The sequence below is a fragment of the Taeniopygia guttata genome, chromosome 2 (assembly GCF_048771995.1).
Source record: "Taeniopygia guttata chromosome 2, bTaeGut7.mat, whole genome shotgun sequence".
NCBI classification, from domain to species: domain Eukaryota; kingdom Metazoa; phylum Chordata; class Aves; order Passeriformes; family Estrildidae; genus Taeniopygia; species Taeniopygia guttata.
In genome coordinates this window covers 17251465-17274709 of record NC_133026.1, presented here as the reverse complement: position 1 = coordinate 17274709, position 23245 = coordinate 17251465, and the positions used below count along the sequence as shown (strand labels likewise).

The 23245-nt window shown below is 36.5% G+C and overlaps 1 protein-coding gene across 2 annotated transcripts in view; it reads left to right on the top strand.

Moving 5' to 3' along the window:
- GPR158 (G protein-coupled receptor 158) overlaps positions 1 to 23245 on the top strand; it is a 191811-nt gene that overhangs the window by 106310 nt on the left and 62256 nt on the right. For both annotated transcript variants that reach the window (XM_041714383.2, XM_041714382.2), the window contains exon 5: positions 2425 to 2493. In XM_041714383.2, coding sequence (XP_041570317.2) covers positions 2425 to 2493 — 69 coding nt within the window. The remainder of the gene's footprint in view (positions 1 to 2424; positions 2494 to 23245) is intronic.

The window sequence follows — 23245 nt, the reverse complement described above, 5'->3', positions numbered from 1 at the left end:
AGATCTACCTCCTGCTCCTGAAATTTGGTTTCCTATTTCATCAGATTTTTTTTTGTGTATTCAATTTAATCTCTTGGTGATTAGGCAACTATCAATAATAGAGTGCATTTTAGTCTTGAAATTAATGTCTTTGGACCTTCATTTAATTTCTATAATAATTTAATGCATAACCTAGTGAAACAGATACTTTAAGTGATCCATATTTTTGATGGTTGTCATTGTACATATTCATCTTTTAAATTAACCATAAAACTGTGAATAGACTGAAATTGAACTTAGGTATTTATCTCATTACTGATTTTCTTTGATGTATATATTCACCACTATTTGATGAGAAGCAGGTGTCTTGATCTAAACAATATGTCCCCAAGGAAGAATATTCTGCCCTCATAAAAAAGATGTCCCTGGGACATAAACCATTTTTGTTGTGAGGGTTCTTCACCAGCAAATACTGTTTTCTCAAATGTCTATCTTTTAGGTGGTGTAGTGCAACTCAGATGCAGCAATGCCCATGTTTCTAAATGCAGAACACCTTACCTTCATCATGATATATCTCAGCAGATTTGGTTACTTGTATAACAGAAAGCATCCAGGGCCACATGAATTGAAAAATTAAATATTTCAGGATTTCTTCTTCTTCTGCAATCTTGTGTACTGGTAATGAAATTGCTTTATGATTAATGGCCTTTGCTTTTCCTGACTTTTTTTCCAAGTAAAAAGTAAATTTAATAATTATATTCTGTTTGAGCTCAGCTATAACTAGTTATAGAAAAAAAATTGACCTTCATGTAAGTCTCTTTCAAAGGCAAGAAAGGGAAATGAAAGAACATGAGGATTTTATTTATTTGGTTTAGGAATACTGCACAAAACCTGCAAATGCCAGAAAATACTGACAATTTGTCAGTACAGTTTAAGTGGGAGCCTGTAACTGTAGGCCTGTTTTTGTAAAATTGGCCTTTGCTGTGAATATTTCTGTATTTGAAATCTGTATTCTATTAGGAGGCTATGATTCAAATAGGTTAAAACTATTTGTTAGTGTGAGGAAAGGTTGAGCAGGACACACAATTTCCTCTTCATTATTTTACACAGAAATTTCCAAAAGAGATATAACTTTTTATCCCTTGAATTGAAGAGTTTTCCCTGCAGTTAGGTGGGAATGCATTGTTTGAATTTTGTACTTCAACCAACAATAATAAAATTAAAGCAAAACCTTTTTATGGAATTCATTATGGAAACATTTATGTTTTCATGGGTAGTGGTCCTAATCAGTCCCTGAATTTATTATTAAGACAATAAATAACTTATGGTACTACTGTTATAGGGTACTAATTGAGGATTCAGATAACTCCTTCCAGTTGTTTTTATGCCCATTCTTTAGTCCCCAGTACTCCTCTTACAGGTATGAATAGTATTAGGTTTCCCACCAAAATGAAATATAGATCCACTTTCTCCTGCCACTCTTAATATCAATGTCTGGGAACTGGAAGTCCAGCTTCTGTCTCTTAACAGAAGAGCCAAACATCTTGCTATTGCTTAGCCTTGGGGGCAGAAAGAAGAATCTGTGCATTCTATTTCTTAAAAGCAAACTTTTATTGAGATAAAATTCCTGAAATTTAGTTTTTCTACACAGCACTTCTGCACCTGGGCTGTACCTTGCACAGATCAGCAAAGCATTCTGCTTTTGCAGTGATCAATACTGGTCTTCATTTAACATTTCTGTTTCTCACAAGTGTTGCTATTTTGTCTCTAAGGTAAGGCACAGTTGCACTGTGCATAAATCATCAGAGTTATTGGAATACTCTTTGTATTAAGAAAGATAATTGTTTTGTTTTATTTTAATTTTAAGATTTAAGAAAACCATGTTGGTTTCTTAACCAACATGTGGTGAGGAAATGGTGTAGTATTTTACAATCCTTACAAGTTAATAAATTGACATCTTTGTACAAAAATTTCAGGAAAAGTAAATACACTTGCAGTCTAAGAGCACACTATATTTAATAAAATTTGAGATTATTCATACTTATTATGGAAACTAAGTCATTAATATTAAATAAGCAAAAATCTTCTAGGGACTTCTTGAAATTTAAACAATGCAGAACAAATTTTACAGTTAAGTTCATGTCTGTAATTCCCATGATCCCTCAGTCTTGACACTTGAGAGCAAATTTAGCAATTTTAAATCATATCCAGGTAATGTCTGTTGAATAGTATTTAACATAGGGAAAAGATATTTTAAATTTAATTTTGTAAAACACAACCATTGTAATGGGCCTGTGATTTAAAGAGTGTGAAGCATGCAAGCATGACAGACAGCTTAATAAACATTACTGTGGAAGTGTTACACTGACAAAAGTCAAGGTACCTTTATGAAAATGGCACACAGAAAGAATTTTCTAATATTTTGTGTTGGTTTTTGTCTTCTAGAGTATCAGGGCTTCAGGGTTGGTGCTGTTGGAAACCATTCTTTTTGGATCGCTTCTTCTGTACTTCCCAGTAAGTCAAATTATAACTTCTAAAAAAAATTATACCCTTGCTGACATTTTAAAACATTGCATGAATGACTCTGGTGAAAATATAAATGTAAAAACTATTTATTAATTGTTTGTTTAATCAGACTACAAAATGTGCTGTGATCTTCAAATATTCTTAAAAACACTCATATTTCTACTATACTTGTAATAATTCTGCATTTTCAATTTGATAAAAATTGCCAGTGTTTGATTGGAAGTTTTTGGGTTTTCCAAGTTAAGATGAGAATTTGCTTTGAAAGACAATATCTCCCTAATCTATGGTATGGGGGAAAAAAGCATGTATGTAAAAGAAAGACACTGATTATGCATGTATATAAAAGCATGTTTATAAAAGGAAGACATTGATTATACCACATATTTCTATGGAATGTAGTATAAAGGAGATTAATTATTTCAGTGCATTACTGGCATGAATTTTGATGTTTCTGAAGGTATGTGGGATCTTCAATACTATGTCTTCAGGAAAATTAAACGGCATTACCCTTACCCTGTAAGTGGGAAAAAAAAGTAATTTCATAGTCTCATGAGAAATATATCACAAAACTAATAGAAATATGAGTTTTCTTTTTTCAAAAGTTCCAGAAAAACTGAGTTTGTTAATTGCCTCACAAACCCCAAAAAATGACTAGATAAAGCAAGACATCAAAGTGTATATTGAACAAAGCTGATAGAAAGCATGCAGGTTGGGAGGTATCCAAAGATGGAGTTGTGGACTATTTTAAAATATGTTTATGTTCTCTTTTCCTCAGTAGTCAGATTTTTTTGTGCTTTTATAGACCATCATGTAGTTACTAAAAGATGAGCTAAGTAACAAAACACTTCAGTAGCTGCAGAACAAGTAGGAAATAAACTGCAGTAGAATGTGTGAAGAATGCTATAAATAAACACAAATTTGGGTGGAATTTTAATACATTCTTTTTTGAATTTTGTGGGCCTTTCAAGTTCCAAAGAAAATGTGTGTGTATTTCTAGGATACTTTTATGTATTTTTTCATCTTTTACTTTGCAGAAGCCAGGGAAATTAAGGTTTTTGGTTTATTCACATTGGACAAAAGTTTTTTACAACTTGCAATAAATACATTTCCCATGAGTTCTCAGAGCTTCTTTCATATTTCTTTTCAGGGAACAGAACAGAAAGCCCATGCACTGCTTGCTCAGTTGGTGCAGCGGAGCATTTACAGAAATTTGTAGCGTAAAGGATGATGCAAGGGGTTTCCTTTCATGGCTGTCTTCTCTTTGCTTTCTCAGAGAACCCTGGGGCCAGGCAATGGCTTCCCCAGGCAGGTGCTCAGTTAGGACCAGTCAATATCTGTGCAGCCTCAGATCCAAAATGTGAGAAGCCTCATCATAACTCATTAGAATTGTGTGTGCAGTCTGCTCACCTGTCACCCATCCTTCAGTTCATTTCCTGGTTCCTGACTTGGTGCTCCATTTGTTGTGCTTCACAAAGGACAAACATCCCTTAGTGGTTGGCTTCAGGATTCAGGTGCTCAGCCCTGGGACACTGAGTGCTGTAGAAAAAGACTTCTCCCAGCAGGTGACTTGAAGGATCATGGTGTTGCATGCAAGAGCTGGTGACCATCCACAGCTTGTGAGTGCAGAGGGAGAAGAAAGGAAGCGGTCCTGGGAGGGAGCAGTTCAATAACCAAAGCATCCCCTCAGCTCTTCACTGACATTTAAGTCCCTTTTCCTTTTTCACCGACATTAGGAACGTTAAATATACAACGAGTGCAAAATGACAGTTTGATATATTATGAGGAAAAATATTTTTGCTGGAAATTCCTGATTAGACCATGTCCCAGATGGGATGCAGATACTTGACCAGAGTTTATCTTTCTGTGCAAATCTCAAGCTTCTAGTATATAAAACTGTCCCCTGAGAACATATTCTATTAGAAATGAATAGGTAAAGTGTGGCTTCTCTCTTCTAGCAGTTTTATGCTCCCACGCTCTTTGCTGGGGCACTCTTCTTTCTTATACAGGGAATTACTAATCAGGCTGTTACTCCTACAGACTTGGGAAAAAGAAAGAGAGCAATTTTATCATTTCTATTTTGAGGGCTTTAGGGGAGGGATGTAGCAAATGTGATAGTGGGAGGTCCTTTGCATTTTCAGACAGAGAAATGAATCCTGATTTCACCAACCAGAAAAATATAGTTTTGTAAAATCAAAGGTCAGAAAGATCAGCTTTCCAATATTCTTGTCCCTCAATTCACTACAAGGAAGTTTTCATCAATTTCTGATTCAGGGCAAAACGGTGAAACAGTAAATGTGTGAAAGCTATAAGGCATAGTCTTTTTAAGAAAGAAAAGGTGCAAGGTGCGAATTGGGAGGGGTGGGTCCTTGGAATGTGAACTCTTGATGTTTTGCTGTACATGGACAGAATAGAAATGTGCTCACCTGCTTATTATCTGAGAAAGGAGCACAAAGCAGAGCAGAATGACACAAGAAAGAAAACCTGAGCTTTAAAAGAGTCTTGTTTTCACCAGCTGATATTCACACACATATTCATTCATAGGAGGGTTTGGATTATGTTATTAATATATGTATTGGTAATAAGTCATGTACCTGCAAAGCAGATTTTATTTTTCCTGGGTCATATTTATTTACCCCTTCATGTTATTTGGTGTTTTTATTTGCTCTTGAGAAGAATTGTGAATATTTTGTGACCTAGATATGTGGTTAAGGATGTAGTAATATGTGCCCAGAGGTCATTGTTTCAGCTCTTTGATTTGGTCCTCATTTTATGCTAGAGGAGTACATTAGACCTCTAAGACTAGTTAATATAGATCTCACATCTTATACACCTAAATTAGGCTGTGTTTTCCACAGATAGTACGAAATGTGACTTAATGTGTGGAATGGTGTTCGTAAGCACCACTGCAGTAGGGTGGTGTCTTTTAACATAAGGCTTTTTTCCTTTGGTGTCATCTCTTCTTCTGTTGTGGTTTGGAATGTAAAACTAAAAAGCTTTACTTTCACAATCAACCAAGTGTGGAATTACACAGCTTGGCTTAGTGCATGTAACAATGTAAAGATATTTAGGGATGGCATTTCAGTTCTAAATAACTGAAATCTCTATTCATTTGGGGATTCAGTGCAAAATTACACTCTTGTTTAAAAAACAAATTCCTTTAGATTTTCTCAACACTGCTTTAAGTCTTTGTCATCTTTGTTCTCTACTCTTCTACACTTGCCTAATTCTTTCTTTTTCTAGATCTGTTTACTCAGTCTGGCTGGGATTGTTTTGAGAGCCTCCAGCATACAAATTTCACTGTGTCTAGAAGGGGTTTATTCCATCTCTGACTTTCCCTACCCTCCAATTAAATGAAAACCAAAACATACTTTGTTACGTTGCTGAATTTCTTTCACTAATTGTTGTTGTTTTCATGCCTACATGCAGTAATCTATTCATAGTGTAATATCATTAATTGAAAAATAATATCACCAGTCAGCTGCTTTTGGTGAGAAAAACAGCTGTTACAATGCCCTTCTAACCAAATGGGAAGTGCAAATGATGGTCTTCACCTAAATTTATTATTCAAGTTCTGCTATACTCATAACAACACTGATCTTTCCTGAATTATAAGCAGGCAGATGAGCTTTGTCTATTACAAATGCATAGATTTTACTCAGAAATTGCTGGGCAGCTCACATTTCTAAAGCTCTCATTTCTTATATTTTCTGTAATCTCATAGTAACATCTCTAATTTACCTTTGCATAGTCTTTCCAATTATCAGTGGATCTCCTCCAGATGAACACTAGACTTTCTCATTGATTTTGTTTATATTTCTTTGTTCTTAGATTTTAAACGGAAAGCCAAAACCCAATCGTCATATGGATGAGTCCCTTAATTTCTGTACTTGGCTTCTGAGGGGAGGAATCTTATTACTTTCCTTGTCCAGAAACTCTATTTTGAAACCTTTAGACCTTTCATAACTCTCTGTCTTGCTGATGCTTGGAACAAGCTACCACAAATTTAAAAACTATTTGCTTGTTACAAAGACCTTCAAATAAAGTGAAAAGCATGACAGTGTTGTAAGAGAGTAGACTGTTTATTACATTATAGAGGTCAGATCTCAGGTGATGTTAGACATCTGTAATGGGCACAAGTTGAAAAATAGGAGATTCTGACAAGATATCATACTTCTGTTAAACTGTGAGGATTTTCAATTACCAAAATTTGTTTGTCCAGAGTTTATGAAATATCCATATTTGGAGGTGTCAGGACTTGACTGGGCCCAGGTCTGAGCAACATGACCTAGTTTTGGGCAGGGGGCTGGACTAGATGACCTCCAAAGCTCCCTTGCAAATGAAATTCTGTGATTTTGTATTTCTTATGTATGCATCCATAGCTGAGAGAGTCATCCTATGCTCACCAAATCCTGAAGAGGAACTGGGCCTTTTATGACTTGGTTTAGACTTGGGACTTGAAGATGAGGTGCATCATGGCAAACACTTCCGGGTCTATAAATGAAGTCTGAGGTACTTGCCTCAAATTGTGATAAATTCCACCCTAGGCAGCTAAGATTGCTTGATATATTAAATAGTTCCCATCCTGCTAGTCTACATTGACTGAAACTCCAAAATACATGCAATGGATTGTGTGATATATTGATATGATAGAATTTCTACAGTGAGTGATTAAAGTGAGTATGATGCTGCAAAGACCCAGGGAATAATTTCTCCTCCATTTTCTTGATATAGCAGATATATTAGATTTAAATTCCAGCAAGTGAAAGCTGTTAGACAGTGAGGCTGAATCTTGTAACAGTGATGTCAGCTAGATCATCAGATGGACTAGCTTTGGAGGCTGCAGAGTATCTTTTTTAAAACTTTATGATTTTTTTCTTTCACTCTTTCTTTGGCTGAAAAAAATCTAAATTCATTACAGCTTTCCCCTGTTTTTCCAAACTGCAAATTATAAAAAGGCAATATTGTTGTCAGTATAGAGAAATGGAACTGTAGGTTTGGGGGGCATTGACTTCCTAATGCTCATGAAGTAGTTCAGTAGTGAATCCTGGAATAAACTTTGTGCTCAGACAGCTTGCTGCACGTGTTAAGTGTTAAGATCTGTTTCTGGGGTTGTCTTACTCCCTCTTTCACACTCAAGCTAAAATCACCTACCCTTTTGTGTTACAAGAAGTAATAGAAAGTGGGGAGTTATGGAGCTTAGATATGGATATGGAGGTTTTTTCCTCTCAAATGGTCTGTATGTGCATTAGCATGGAAGAAATGAGCTGTGAAGTTTGGGTGCATGACACCATGGTAGGTGCATTAGTGATAACAGACCTGAGCAGAGCAAGGTCAATGGAAAGCTCTGTTTTTGACATTAATGAATGTGAAAATAGAACACTGCAAAATACCCTTATGCATTTGTCCCTCAAATAAGGGATGTGTTACAAAAGCACAGTCACTGTTTATTCCATACATATTGATGTGAACTGAGGCCAACTGAAAAATTTGCTTCTTCCAAGACATTTAGCATTGCAAGTCTGCTCTGATACCCCAGATGTTTCAAGTTCAGTCTTTGTCAGGATGTAACCACATTGCCTTTACTCACAAAATAGTCTTTAAACTTTTAGAATGAACACTCATCATTTTATTCTTGTTCAGGTAAAGAACACACCTGGTGTTCATGTCACTGAAGTCCAAGGACACAATGTAAATATCTGCTGTAAAATAATCACTGCAGATTTTCGCAGTACTCTAGGAAGGGGTCTTTTCATTTTATTTGGATCACAGTGGATTAGATATCCAGCCAATGCAAAAGGCAGATTTTAAATACCATGTTGCAAAGATTTTATATGTATGTACATTGTATGCTTGGGCATAGAGGTGAGGGAGCCAGGCAGAAGATGATGCAGTAGTTAGTCTCTCTTGGTCAATGTCCTTGTCAAATTAACATAAAATAACATTTTTTGGCGTTAGCATGCAACCAGTTAATCAATACCTTTTTTTTGAGAACCAGCTTGCTTTAAAATGCAAAACCCAGAAGTCAGCTGATACAGCCTCTGCATTACAGGCTACAAAGTACAGAAACCTCTTAGGTACTGTCAACACTTGTGTCCTTGCCCTGAACCATGCTAAGAAAAATGATTATGACTACTTTTACTGATAGGAAGCAAGCACTGAATATTTTCTGCTTTTTGAATACATTTATTTAAAATGTCAGAAAAATAAGATACATGTGATATTTCTTCATGGCTCTGTTGTCACTAATCTACATAGCTATTCTAAAAAAAATTTGGCAGCTACTGTCAGGGAGATAACTAGAAGCTGTTGTATATGTGATTATCTACATTAAGAACTGTGATTAGCCAGAGCTAAATGTCTCTTGATCTTAGGTAGATATTGGCATCTCTGTGTATATGACAAAAGTTTAGGGTATTGGAAACTCAGGCAAGCTATGCTAGATCTAGCATAGTAGACCTATGACATCATAAATTCTAAGAGATTATACAGGTGGAGTTTGGCGAGGAGTATTTGTGTATGTTCTCTGTGTGTGTGTCTGTGTGCTGTATTCCCAGGTTACCTTAAGCTGGAAGGGACCCCAGGAGGCCTCTACTCCAACTTCTGCACAAAGGAAAGTCAGCTGTAAGACTTTATACAAGACAAGGTGACTAAGGGTTATATGTCTTAAAAACCTGCAGGGATGCAGACTACCAAGACAGGCAGTGTGCAGGCATGCAGTAAAGTCACATGGTTGTCGTTTTTTTGGATAGTGATAGAATATGGGATGTTGCTGGAACATATCATGGGATTTATACATGGCAGGCTGAAGATAGGTCAGTGAAGGTACAGGTACTGATTTTACTATTCTTTCACATCTTGGGCTCCCATGCTCATCCCTGTGGTACCATGACAAAACTCAATCTTCCCCTTCCATGGACTTGAAGATGCAGTAGGTATTGCAGAGGAGGGCATTGCTATTTTTGCTACTCTGAAAGCTTTTTGTGAGAACTAAATTCAAAGGTCACATTTGTCAGAGTCTGGGTTCACTGAATAGCCAAGTATGTGTGTGAAGGGCTTGACAGTAGGAAATAAAAGGACAGCAGCCAGTGACCTGAGCCAACTGCCACGTTGGGTTTTCGTTGACCTTTTTATTTTAAATTAATATCTTGCACTGCCAGCTTGCAGGCACTTATGTGCTACAGTCTTGCCAGCCCTTCATTCAGAGAAATTAATCTTGTAGGGAGGGGGGCAGAAGAAGATCTTGTGGTCTTTCCTCTTTACTCATAATTCCACTGAAGTAACTTGCATGAATAAACTTACACATACAAGAATTCATAGATAAAACTCTACATTAATATACTCTTTTCAAATAAATGCTGTAAAACCAGACTACAGTCCTGAAAAACAGTGCACAATTTTTAGACAGGGGATTTAAAATGTTTTTCATACAGCTTGAGTAGTAGCATGTGCACAAGTTAAAAATGTGCTACATTTGAAAATTGAAAGTGTGGGAAACTCTTTTCTGATCACAAAAAGCTTTGAAACACAAAAATTATCAGAGGGCAAAATGTGAGTGCATTCTAATGAAGGAAAATAATGCTGGGGCATATTCATAATATATTCCTTACCTGGAACCATGCTGTAATAATCCATCCTCATTGCTCTGCTCTCTGAAGCTGAACCTCTGGTGCTTGGCAAGCACTCCAGCAGGAGACCACAGCAGGGCCACTTCCATGCCAAAGAATTCCTGAGGAACACCTGATTGAAAAAATTTAATCAGTGAAAGCCTTCACTTGGACCACTTTTTCTGCTGAATTAGAGTTAGAAAACAGGAAGAAAGTATTTTATATCTCTTTTATGTTTAGTCTTTTATATATCTGTTATATAATTCTTGTTGGGTCTCAGTACATATAACCTAGAAAGGAATAATTTTCTCAGCCAAACCTTTTGATGACCACATTGATCATTTGGCAAGTGAACTGAGTCAATAGCAAGATGCTTAGAATATGTTTGAATTTTACTTTAGTGACTTAAATTTATTAAAAAAATGACACAAAAAAGGCACTCTCATGTATTAGTTCAAAATATATGATAGAACTTTTACAGGAAAGATATTGAAAGACAGAATATTACTTTTTTATTAAATTGTAAAAGCAAAGAGGCAAGAGATTTTGATAGTATAGATGAGTGAGGATTGAACTGTGCCAGAAAGGAAAATATTAAAAATTTTAGTCACCACATGTATTTTTCAGTAGGGCATAGCCCTTGCATCAGTGGTTTACCTTCTCTTATTAGTTTAACACCTGAGAGACTGCATATTGGTGGGAGATAAATTTCACTCATTCTTTTTCCCTTATCCAATGTCTTTCAGCGAAAGTTGGGGGAATGCTCCTTTTTTCCCATCAAATACCTTTTCTCTTTCTTTGTTCATGCTTTCATACCTAAGACCCAAGAAACAACACCTATAGTCAAGTGCAGGGCCTGTAGGTTGTCTTTAATCTTGCTGGACTTGCTAGATTCAGCTGTTGCCTGCTTTGTGGTTGTTGTGATCTGCATCAACAAGAATCTGAAGCAGAACGAAAGCAGAAGCAGTTCATGCTTGAGCAAGTCAAGTTAGATGAGCTGATACTTCCATGCTGTTTCTGGTATGAAATTGGGAGCAGTTGTAAACCAATGCTGTCAAGGGAAACTGGCAATATTATAACCCACCATGCCTTGGACTATGAGGTTGAGATAAGACATTGATCAGTATAATATGTACAGGTGAGTGATAAAACATGATATCCTACCGATCATCTTCCCTGTCACTTGACAGACTACTCTGCACCCGCACAGAGGAAAGAGAAAAGACAGAGTCTCCATCTCAAAGCCTATTCCCCGTGAATAATACAGGAGCTGAATTATGGGCTTTTTCCTCCTTTGGTTTTTCTTCTCAGTCTCTCTTATTTTATGTATGAACGCATTAGGTATTTCCTATTTCCTATGTTGCATCATGAAGGGTGATTAATGGTTAATGATTAGGAGAGATAAGAAATTCAGCACATTACAATGGAGAAAGAAGAGTTGATGTTTTTGAAGAGATCCTTAAGAAAGGAGATTTCATCCATCAAAGATGAGGCTGCCCATAGTCATTCTACAAGCTGAGAACTGAGAGGATGCAAGCAATAGTGTCTTTATGATTTTTAATATCAACTGCTAGAAGTTGAGCAGTTTGCAGGCAAAAGTATATGACAACTAGTGAAATCTTTGCACTGGAAAAATTTTACAGAATTATAATACTGTGATAATACTTACTATAATACTTTGATAGTGCAAAGTTTTTATTACTGTGTATCACTTCTAAACATATCCTTTCGAAACTCTGAGGTAAGAGATCAGTGGAATTTTAATCAGTGCTTTTAACCCAAGACCACATATCATCTGATGTAAATAGGAAATTAGCTTTTTGCTTGTAGAGAGGAACTGGAAAAAGTAATATAAACACTTATGAGAGTAGAGAAATGTTTACAATACAAGATATAAGTTGCAATATGAAATTATCAAAACACATCAACAAATACAAAGTGTACAAGCTATTTTGTATTTTTGTTAGGATTGATAATAGTAGAGTCGTCTGACAAAAATATCAAAATTTTAGTTTTCCAGGCTTAAAAAATGAAGAGTTAGGGGCCAGCAGGTCAAAATTTTGCCATGTAGTTACATGTAGAGCTAATTAGCCAGATGGATTTCTGAAAATGAGAAATTCCAATGACTAGTCCTGGGTCTAAATCTACATCACATCCAGTAGGGAGAGATGAGATTTCTGTTCTTAAAAGTAACAACAGTACTGCAGATGCAACAAAAGATGTTCATTAGAGCAAGCAATTAGTCATTACAAAAAGCAGCTTTTTTCTATGTGATACAGACTTTCTTTTTTCTTCTATATAACTCTGCTTATTGGAATCACAAAAAGCACTATTTTCAGCAAACAGTGTATTATACAACCTCTTTAATTTCTAGATTTTCTGCCTTTGTGTGGGACTAAGCACAGATCTGCAAATATGTGCAAGTTTGGAGGAAACTATTAGGAAATATCATGTCCTTCATAATCAATATACAGTATCCATGTGTGATCTCTCTGAAATCTGAATCTAAAGTAAATTTCTTGTAGTGGCAAGATGCCATGCAGTAAGTTCTGCACAGTTTTGGGGTGGAGGGAGGAAAAATAACAAAGAAAAATATGCCAATTTGATCAGACCTCTTGTCAGAAATGGATGGCAGGATTTCCAAGCTAAAAAAATTTAAAGGAATTCCAGAGGTAATACATATGGACAAAATACCTACAGAAAATAAAAGGATGAAATTAGTCTTTCATTACACAAAAGGTTCTAAGTGGAAGAAAATAATGTTTTATACAGTTCTCTCCCATATCATTGCATGATAATTTATTAAAACTTAACTTATTTCAATCATTCACAATTTTCATTACTTTTGATATTATTATTTTAAACAAGCCAGGATGCCAGAACCTTATTTCATATGGTTGAATCAGTAAGAGCAATGTAAAGAGAAAAGGAAAAAGAATGATAGTGAGAAAATAGAATAGAGAACTTTCTCCCAAGAATTAAAACACAGCAAGGAGTCCAATATAGGAACTGGAAAATTAATCCAAAATTGAGCAACCAAACAATATAGAAATGAAAACAAGACACGAATGACATCTTGTACCTTTATACAGTCAGGACTCTTATTGTCACGACTACATTTTATAGAAGATATTTATAAAACCACAGATTGTACATTCAGTGCTTGTTCTTAGCTTACAGTTATTTCTCACTACTCCTTGCAAGCTTTCTTCTCCTATCCTAGAACACCACTTACATAATTATGGAAGATAAATCTTTTATTCTTTCCTTTTGCCTTCTCTGTATTGATGTGTGGTTTCTTATCTCATACTTAAATTATGAAGCCTTTGGTACAGGGATGTTTGGCACTGCTGCACTGTGCACAGCAGGGTCCTGGTCAATGAGTAAGAATCACATTACAAATGACTGTTACTAATAATAACAGTGAAAGTGTTTAAAAATATTAAAGGTGTGAGCAAGGACACAGTTAATGGTGAATTTCTCGTATCTTCAGAGGACTAGTAGCAAGCAACTGTTTTTATACTTCTAGAGAGTATAGGTACTTTATGAGAATTATCTGAGAATATTTGAGTTATGCTTGAAAAGATTAGATTATAAAAATACTAATAGAAAAAAGCCTAATACTGGTTCCACGAGAAACTTTTCTACTAATTTCTATGGAGCTGCACCCAACTTGTATGAGAAGACATGCATTAGATGATAAACAAAGCAGTTGGAAATAGTAGAAGAAAATTCGTTGTGCTCAGTAGAAACCATCAGTCTGTGGGATTTAAGGTGACAGAGGGAACAGTGGAAAAGCTGGCAGTGTGAAGGGGCAACAGCAAGAAGAGGTCCCAGTTTTACTCAAGTGAATATTTCTGTCCTCTTCTGAATAGACATGGAGGCCTGACCTGAGCTGAAAAGGTACAGACCGTTCCAGGGAATGCATTCAGGCATTCCATATAAATGGAGCAGTTCTGTGGGTGTGGGTTGAAACCAGGCCAGCTTCACATCCCTGAGCTGCCTTTACACATAAGGTACTTTGGGCTCTGTCAAACTAACCAGGGATTTAAAACTGCTTTTCCATGGTCTGAGTAGGGTTACTCAGTCTCTTGGTTTGGTCTTGCCAGCAAGACTGGATCGTACACATTACCAGCTGAGAAGGGCTCAGAAGGGAGTTATGTGTTACATAGCTTGGCACTGGCATGAGTTGGGAGGGTTCAGATACACGCTAGGTTAGACAAGGATTTTGTGACTTACAGCAAATAGTCTTGAAGCTTTAGTCCTTAGACCCCTTAGCAAGTAATGATTATTGGGTTGCTTGTCTGGTTTTCTCTTATATATTGCAGACAGTAGAGGGTCCTGTGTGAGATTGACTCAAGGCTGGTGAGAAAGGCAGTGAGGCAAAAAGCAGGCAAAAGTAAACCTAAGCATTTACTTGGAATACCTGGAAACTTTATCAGTGTCAGGGTCATTGGTTGTAAAAGTAATTTTGAAGGGTCAAATGCATTGGGAAATGCAAACCATAGTCATAGCATACACACATATAAATTCTGACATATTCCAAATATGTTGCACTGGTGCACATGGGCAGATCCACCACAAAGGCCAAATGTGTTCCTTGGGTGTGCTGCAATCTTGGTGCTTTGTGGTGGAATACAGTTGTGTTAGGAATTTCTGACAGAAGAACATTCCCTATGCTGCTGCCATAGCTGGATGCCATTCCAGCAGCAGTGCTTCATCTCTGGCAGTGTTTGCTGACTGAGAGGTTGCTAGAGAGACGGTCTACTTTGTGGTGTGTACAAAATTTGGATAAGAAAGATTTTTTTCATAAAGGGATCTTAATAGTTCTTTGTTTACCTTCTTTTTTTCCTATTTAATTGATATTGATACATTTTTTTCCTGTATGATCAAGGCATTTTTATCATTTTCACTGAAAGAAATGTTTAAACCTGTTACATGTTTATCACACAGTGATGCTTTTTGTATAGCATATGCTGGTACTTATACAGGCTGTGATGAAATTAATACAAGAAGTATAAAAAAGATAAGATAGATAAGAAAGATATTAAACCATTAGAGACTGTCCAAAGGAGGGCAATGAGGATGGTGAAGGGTCTTGAAGAGAAGCTATGTGAGGAGTGCCTGAGGTCACTTGGTTTGTTCAGGCTGGAAAAGAGGAGGCTAAGGGGAGCAGTTACAACTTCTTTGTGAGGGGAAGAGAAGGGGCAGGCACTGATCTCTTCACGCTGGTGACCAGTAACAGGACCCGAGGGAATGGCCTGAAGCTGTGTCAGGTCAGGTTGAGGTTGGATATTAAAAAAAGGTTCTTCACTCAGAGGGTGGTTGGACACTGGAGCAGCTCCCCAGGGAAGTGGTCACAGCACGAGCCTGACAGAGTTCCAGAGGCATTTGGACAATGCTCTCAGGCACATGGTGTGTTTCTTGTAGCTGTCCTGTGCAGGGCCAGGAGTTGGACTCCATGATCCTCATAGGTCCCTTCCAACTCAGCATATTCTGTGGTTCTGTGATTCTGTGAGTTTTAGGAAGAATGGTAAAGGAAGTTATGCTGGCATAAAGAAGTTCTTTCCACTTTTCTTTCATTGTTTAAACTTTAATCTTCCTTTTAAATTTTGGGATTTTCTATAGGAAATAATTTGTTCTGAATAACCATAGTTTTTAAAACATGGATCTATGATTTAACCTCCAGATCTCTTCTTCTATGTCAATCCAAGTGCATTAGTCATTACATTAGTCTGAATCAAAAAAGACTGTATATATTCAGGCAGTATGTTGTTGAATGTATAAATCTTTCTTAATTTGTTAACAACCTAATTCCCGGCACATACTGGAGTGCTATATAACAGAGCAAGTATTCTTAATGTTCAACTCTCCCTCTTAAATTCTTAATCTGGCATCACCAGCATGCTGAACACTTGAAACATGGGGGTTTTTAAAAATCTGACAGGTCTTGCTGGCCCCTAGAGTCAGCTCATCCTTTTTTCTGTCTTTATTGATAGCATTGCCTTGAAATCTGTAGAGAATGGATCTATAAAATTCTGTGTGGTGGGTTATTTAGTCAGCTATTTATATCCATATTTATTAAACTTGTATCTACTTTCCAAACCTTAAGGCGTTTTTACATCTTTGAAATCATAATCAACATAAGTTACTGCCATAGTGGCAGGCACTCTCTGTTCAAATAATCACCAATTGTTGCTACAAGAAGGCAAAATGCTGTCATAACAAGTATTTTAAAACCCTAAGGAACATTTTTATTAACCATTAATTCAATGTAAGGCTCTGTTAGAATATCATATGCTCAGTTGTTTGAAGACCCAGAAATTTTGAAAGATAGCTGAATCAGAAACATACTCTAAATGCTTAGCATGTAAGTCTTAAGCAAGATTAGTAAGTTAATTATTGCCAACAATAATCTGCCAATTTCAGATAAAGAAAGATACATATAAATAAAGAATACATAAAAAATAAAGACCAATAATATATAAATAAATAAAAATTTCTATTTTAGCTGCTCTTCGTGTAACTTTTCTGGAACCAAAACACATTCCAAGTTACTAGATACCAAGGACAAGAAACTTGATCTATCTTGATCCTGAGCTGAGATGTCTTTATATGGGCTGCAATTACTGCTGTTGGTTGTAGGATTAACAAATAATGAGTTCTTTTCTCAGGCAGGATATTTTGTCTGTTTAGGATAAGGGACATCGGTGCTTACTACATTTAAAAAGTAAACCTATAGTATATTGTATTTTTCACAAGTGTTTGTGAACTGGGCTAACCTGTTAGCATCAAAAGCCTTTCATATCAAATGATGTAGTTGTGAAAGGCAGTCATTTCTGGTTTGTCTCTCCAGTGTGTATAGCAGACATCAGATGTGATCAAGAACTTGTAGACATGAAATTGTTAACTAATTATATTTGATATCATAATTAGTATATATTACTGTTAATACTACTATTACTACTAATAATAATGATGATTATGATGATGATGGATCAGATTAAACAAAGAAGTTGAAAGAATGAATTCTTGAGACAACAGTAAAGCGGAGAAAAATTCTCAGTTGCTTTCAACAAATGCAAGAAGTTTGGAACCTTGATCTAACTTCAAGTAATATTTAGTCTTAAATCATTAAGAAATAGGTTAGGGAACAGAAAGAATTTGCAAAAAGTTGAAAGCATTCAATGTGAAAGAGAGAAAACGATACTGAGCACAGAGAAGTCCCTGTTGCTAAACACCAAGTGCTCTACTGGACTAGAGAGCATAGCAGACATTCTTGGGATTTTGGGTTATCTTGAGTTACCTAAGCAAGCTCAAAGAAATGATCTTTTTTTACCCTTCATGTATATCTTTCATAAAGTAGATGACATTTTGTTGCATGATACACTGAATCTGCTAGGTTTATTTCCTCAGACTGTTTAAAGTAATGCATTTTTCTCAAACATGTCACAAGCAATCCTGTCAAAATCTGCCTGAATGGATTTGTTTTAAATCATAAATACTTGTGTTATATATAGTAAATGTTCAAGAACCTTGAAGAAAAAGAAGGTCATGGCCTTCTGAGTACTCAGAGCTCCACAACTAAATATGAGTCTTGAAATGTGTGTTTTGGGCAGTCTCACATATGGGGTCTCACCACTTGGCTGGTTTATCTCATTGCTATCTCTCCATCTATATTAGCAGATAGACTATTCTTTTAAAAATTTGCTGTTTCTCCCTGGCCCCCTGGAGTTCAGTTATTTTTGGTTTCTTTTTGCCATCTCATTCTTAGTTCTGGTAACAACTGTTAATTTTGCTCTTAAATATTTTGCCATTCTGCTTTTATGCTCTTTTTATTGTACAGTTGTTTATTCAACACCACAAGCATCTTGGTGGGGAGGATGGAGAAGGAAGGTCATATAAATAAATAATTGCAGTTAAATACAGAGGACTGCTTAGCAATGAAATGCATTGGAATATGTCTCTCCTGCTAGAAGGTGGGCATTTTCTTTGATAAATCAGTGAAATGTTTGGAGGACTCCCCCTGTGCTCAGGAAGGACTGGAACATTTGAAGAAAGCCTCCTTCTGCTGTTTTGTTATCTGTTAATGAATGCATTTTGTGGACTGTGCAAGTGAGCTGTGCCAGGAATGCAAATAAGCAATCTTCTTTGGGAAGGCTGCTATTTCTAATGCCTTCTTTTTGAAGCTGCAGCAGCAGGAGGGAACCAGCAGGTTGGTTATAGGTATTTTGGTTGGTGTCTCTCAAAGGAGGAGACCAAAGATGCTTGAATAGTTTAGTCATTAGTAGCGGACATGTTTCCTCACACACCTTTAATTTTTATCATGGCAAGTCTTATAAGCACACAACTTGCCATTGGGCAAGCATTGCAATCACAGATTGCAGTGCTCAGTTTTGGTGCCTTGAGGTCGAGTGAGGTACTCTGTACGTGAGAGGGAGATGTGCTCAGTCAGGGACACAGACAGCAGCGTGCCTGCTTTGCTTGCTTAGGCAGCTGGATGTTCTGGAGAGAGAAGGATCTGTGCTTATCATCTGCCTAGTTTTTCTGCATGGGAAAACATCTTCCTTCACCAGGGCTGCAGACTTGAACTCTTTTTTCAAGTACACCATGCAGTCTTCACTTTCTTACCAAGTACAGGTGATAAACCCCCCAGCCTATAGACAGCATTTTTATTCAATATCCCACTTGTCAATGTTTTCCTTCTGGATGTGACACTTGGGTCTTGTTCCCCTCTCTGGCTCAGAAGACACAAACTCGTACCACCTTGAAGAAAGTTTTACTGATTTGTCTCTAGGATTCCATCGCATGTGAGGTGTTCAGCCTGTTGTGCTGATGCTGTTCTATTTCACATTGCTCCTTAAGCAGCAGTAAATGGGTATTATAAGCACAAGTATTAATCCAACTATAGAGCAGTAGGAAAGGTATTGTACCCATTGGTTGGATTATGTATTGGTTAAAATGAGGTGACCTGGCTTCATAACTGCTTCAGGGAATGGTTAAGTTATTTTTAGGTATGAGCAGAAAGTAGCATATGGGCCTCAACTGTTGTCACTGAAAAAGCGGAGCTTGAATTTGGTTGTTCTCCAGGTTAAATCATTCATTGTCAAGAGCTTTCCTCAGAAACCTGCTAATTGTTGCACTGCAGACAGGTGTGTTGTTTTGTCTAATCCCACTGAATTTTCAAAATAATAAAAAATTGCTCCTCTGAGGTTTCTTTCCTTATTCACAATTAATTTCTTTATAGTTAATATATATGTTTGAAATAAATGGCAGTTACAATCACATTAAACAAACCCTAAGTTACAGAGGGAGCATAACACAGCAAAACTAACTGGGAGTCCGGTTGTTCTGAGTTGTCTGAGCTCAAATCTTTAACTGAAAAATACATTAAATATCAAAGATATGCTTGTCTAATGCAACCTTACATCTCAAATGTTTTTGTCGTCTCTTTCTTTTTGAAAAAGAAATTGCCCATGTCAAATAATTAGGAATTGATCAATAAGTGCATTTGGTAATGCAGTTTTCTGGAAAACCTGAATGTATGCAAAGGCTAGAAAATGCAATATGAAAATGCAATATTTGGAGATGTGCCTGTTATTCCTAAGGGATTTTACTGTTGCTGATGAGCAGCTATACATATCGTGGAGGTATCATGAAGCTTTGTTTCCAAGAGGAGGGGAATTTTCTACCCTTAGTTTCTCCCAGTTAATAATTTCACATTGTGCAACCTGATTCCTCTCTTTCCTGCATCACTGCACTTCAGACTTCTGATCAACTGTGCAGAGACCTCCACAGACTTTTTAAAGTTTTTTGAGTCTACACTCAACTTCCTGAAAATCTGCTTCAAGATTCATCTCTCCTGCTTTCCACTTCTGTGCAGTGTAGGGGAGTTTTCTGTTCTGAGTTGTTCTGTTTAGTTGGTTGCCACCTACATGTGTTGAAGCTTTTGAAGACTGCTCTTTCAGAGTTGAGTATGTTGTTCTCAAACTCTCAAAGGAATATTCTTCTGAGGTCTCTAATGAATAGTCCTTCTCAGACTCCTCTCAGTCCATCCAACTTTGGTGCTGATACATTGCTCGAGATTGCTCCATGACAGCTTGTATGCCTAATCTTGAGATCAGTGCTTTCCATTTTGGCACTTTTTAATTTTTCATCTGTAATGGAAATGCTACCTGTCCATTAAGAACATGGCCCTCAATGTGCTAATATCTCTCTTACTTTCTATACCAGCTTATTTCTGAGTTTCTGCATTTTTCAAGAGTTGCCTTAAAATCCATGACAGATAACTTTTGTTCTAGGTCCATTTCATTAAATTAGTTCAATGTTCTAAAGTTCTTTTCTTTCTTTGAGACATCCAGCTTAAAATAGAAATAAATATTAAATTAGGCTAAATAGTTCTGAAGGTTTTTCCAGCTTGTTCTCTTCTCTAGTATATCAGAGTTGAGGGATGGGCTTTACATGGTCTGACAGGTTGCTAGGTGCTGCCTGCACTTGAGAAAGAGGGAGTACTAAAAACTCTGAGCAAAACTTTGCTATTTGCAGTACAGGGATTTTTAAATTATTATTACTTTTTTAAAAATTAATTTTTACTCTGAACATCATATTTTAAGTGAAGGCTCCCTTTAGTCTCTGGAGGGAAGTAGGCACTTCTGGAGGACAGCACTCAGGTGCCTGTAGAAGGATGATGTGGTTTGGCCTCTGCCTACAGTGCTTCCCATTGAATACAGAGGGAACTTGGACTGTCTTGGAATTTAATGATTCACTTGTCTTCCCTGGCTCAGGTGTGTAGAATATCTGCTCCTCATCTATTCCCAGTAGGAATTGCTGGATTATAATATCAAACCACCCTCTATCACAACAAATGCACCAAATCTATTTCTGTATTTAAGTGTATATGTATTCAAATATTTATACAAGCATGGAATTAATTTTATGTTGTTCTTTAAAAATCACCTGGGTAGCATTCTGATTGAAATAAAATGACAGAAGAACCTGATCATCTTGAATATAGAAATTTACTTTGCTAAATTTGTTTTCATTTCTCAGTTATAAAATTTATTCAATAGCTGATCAGCACTGTATAAGTATTTTTCATGCATAGATTTCTATTAAACATTTTTTTTTCCCTTTTAAATAGACCAAAAAAGTATGAGCACTCGGGCCCTCTTAGTCAAGCAAACTGTCCAAACAATTCTTTTGGAAGGTAAAAATGTTCATATTCATGTGATATAAGAAGTATAAGAATGTCTTCCTACTGAGAAGAAAAATAGTGTTTCATTCCTATTTCCATAATTTCTACTGTGGAGTGGATTTTGAGTTTGCAGATGTGGCTGGCTTCTTCTGGACTTCATTAATTACCCATAATGAATTAATTATGTTAATAACATAATTTGCTTGATATGATTAGTGTAGATTGAAGATTAATGTAGATCATGCCAGCAGAGTATGTCACTCATTTTTGCAGTTCATCCAATTACGGGTAGCTTCGGTTTACCTAAAGCAGATTTATCAGACAGACATCCAGTCTTTATTAGGGAACATGAGGAGATGGAGCGTTCCCAGCACTTCTTCTGGAGGCTGGTCACGCTGTGGTCTCTGGCTTGTGCCCACTGCTGCTGTTGCTACAGGTGCATAAACTGAAAATGAAAAGTCAATAGTTCCAGCAGAGATGTCTGCAGTAAACTAATCAGCACTGGCTGGATTGAGATGTCCGGCTGGTATTTTAGTGGAGAGAGTTTTCTAAATTGCTTGTTGTCAAAATAAATACCAACAAAAATTATCCTGAGGAGGATAGCAGACAGTGCTGTCCTGTTCTTTGCTGTGGTTTAGCAGGGTATTTCAAAGTCCTGGTCTGTCCCCATTACCTTTTCCAAATAACCCTCTTAATAGCTGATGGCAATAAAATTCCTACCTTGACTCATGAACCTGCCAAATGTAGTTCAGAGAGAGCAGGTGCAGCAAGGAAGGAGGTATTTCTGTAGAACCTAAACCATTATCTAATGGTTAGCTTTTTTCCCCACATATTTTGTGTTAAATACTTCTCTAGCTTTGTTAGATTAAGACAAGGAGATAAGTATTTTGGAATTCTAAATACTGCATGTTTTCTTTTCCCCAGGTAGGAGTCACTATTTGGAAACACTCAAATAACACCCCCTCCACACACACCTTACACTGTATATTTGTAGGGATTTCAGCTATAGTGTAACAAGATATAAAAGTCTGTATGACTTTTATATAAAACTTTATTTATATAAAAGTCTGCGTGACTCTTTTATGACCTGGGTCTTGCATTAAGTATACTTGACAAATTGCTCTGAATAATTTAATCTATTATGTCTTGATTTAGCTGCAGCTCTTGCAAGATTTATTTTAATATAGACTATTTTAGCATTATGTTTTCAAAAGATTCCTTTACCCTAAAATCACAGGTGTGGTCTTAAAATTAATTGTTAGATTTTCCTTGGTTTTAATAAAATAAGGAAAATATATATCCTCAAAACTATTATTAAAATGTGTCAGTGGTTTGGCAAATGAAGGGGCTGAAGAGATGTCAGTGTTTTTTCATTAGACTTGGTTGTTTGTTAAAATGTTTCTTTCTGCTTCTTTGGTTACCACGTTTTTTTTTAAGAAAAGAGGCTGTAATGCGCCCAGTAAGTAAATTGAGGGTTTTTTTTTCACACATGAAGTAGGTAAACTAGGACATTCAGTTGGCTGTTGTGATTTACCCAAGTGGCATGTCACATGGAAGAAAATGTATCTGAACAAATGAAAGAAGTAATTGGATTATAAAAGTTAACTGGCAGAAGCAGCAAATATTTTAGAAGATATTTTCACTTTGCAGCTTCCTTTGATTTTCCACTTTTAAATTTTGCATCAGCATGAACAATTTTTGGTGCGCCTATACATTGCTGAGATAAAACGTCCTGATGAAATGATTTCTATTAATTTTGAATTATGTTTTTTGAATGTAATGCAAACTATGAAAATAGAAGCTTTGAATGATTAAGGAGCTCAGCTTTTCCTCTGTATTTCACTTGTGCTTCTCTTCTCACCCTTAGTGTGCATGAGGCTGAAGCCCTGAATGCCTCATCTGCTCATCTCTGCTTTTAATTGCTGCTGGCAGATAAAATTTA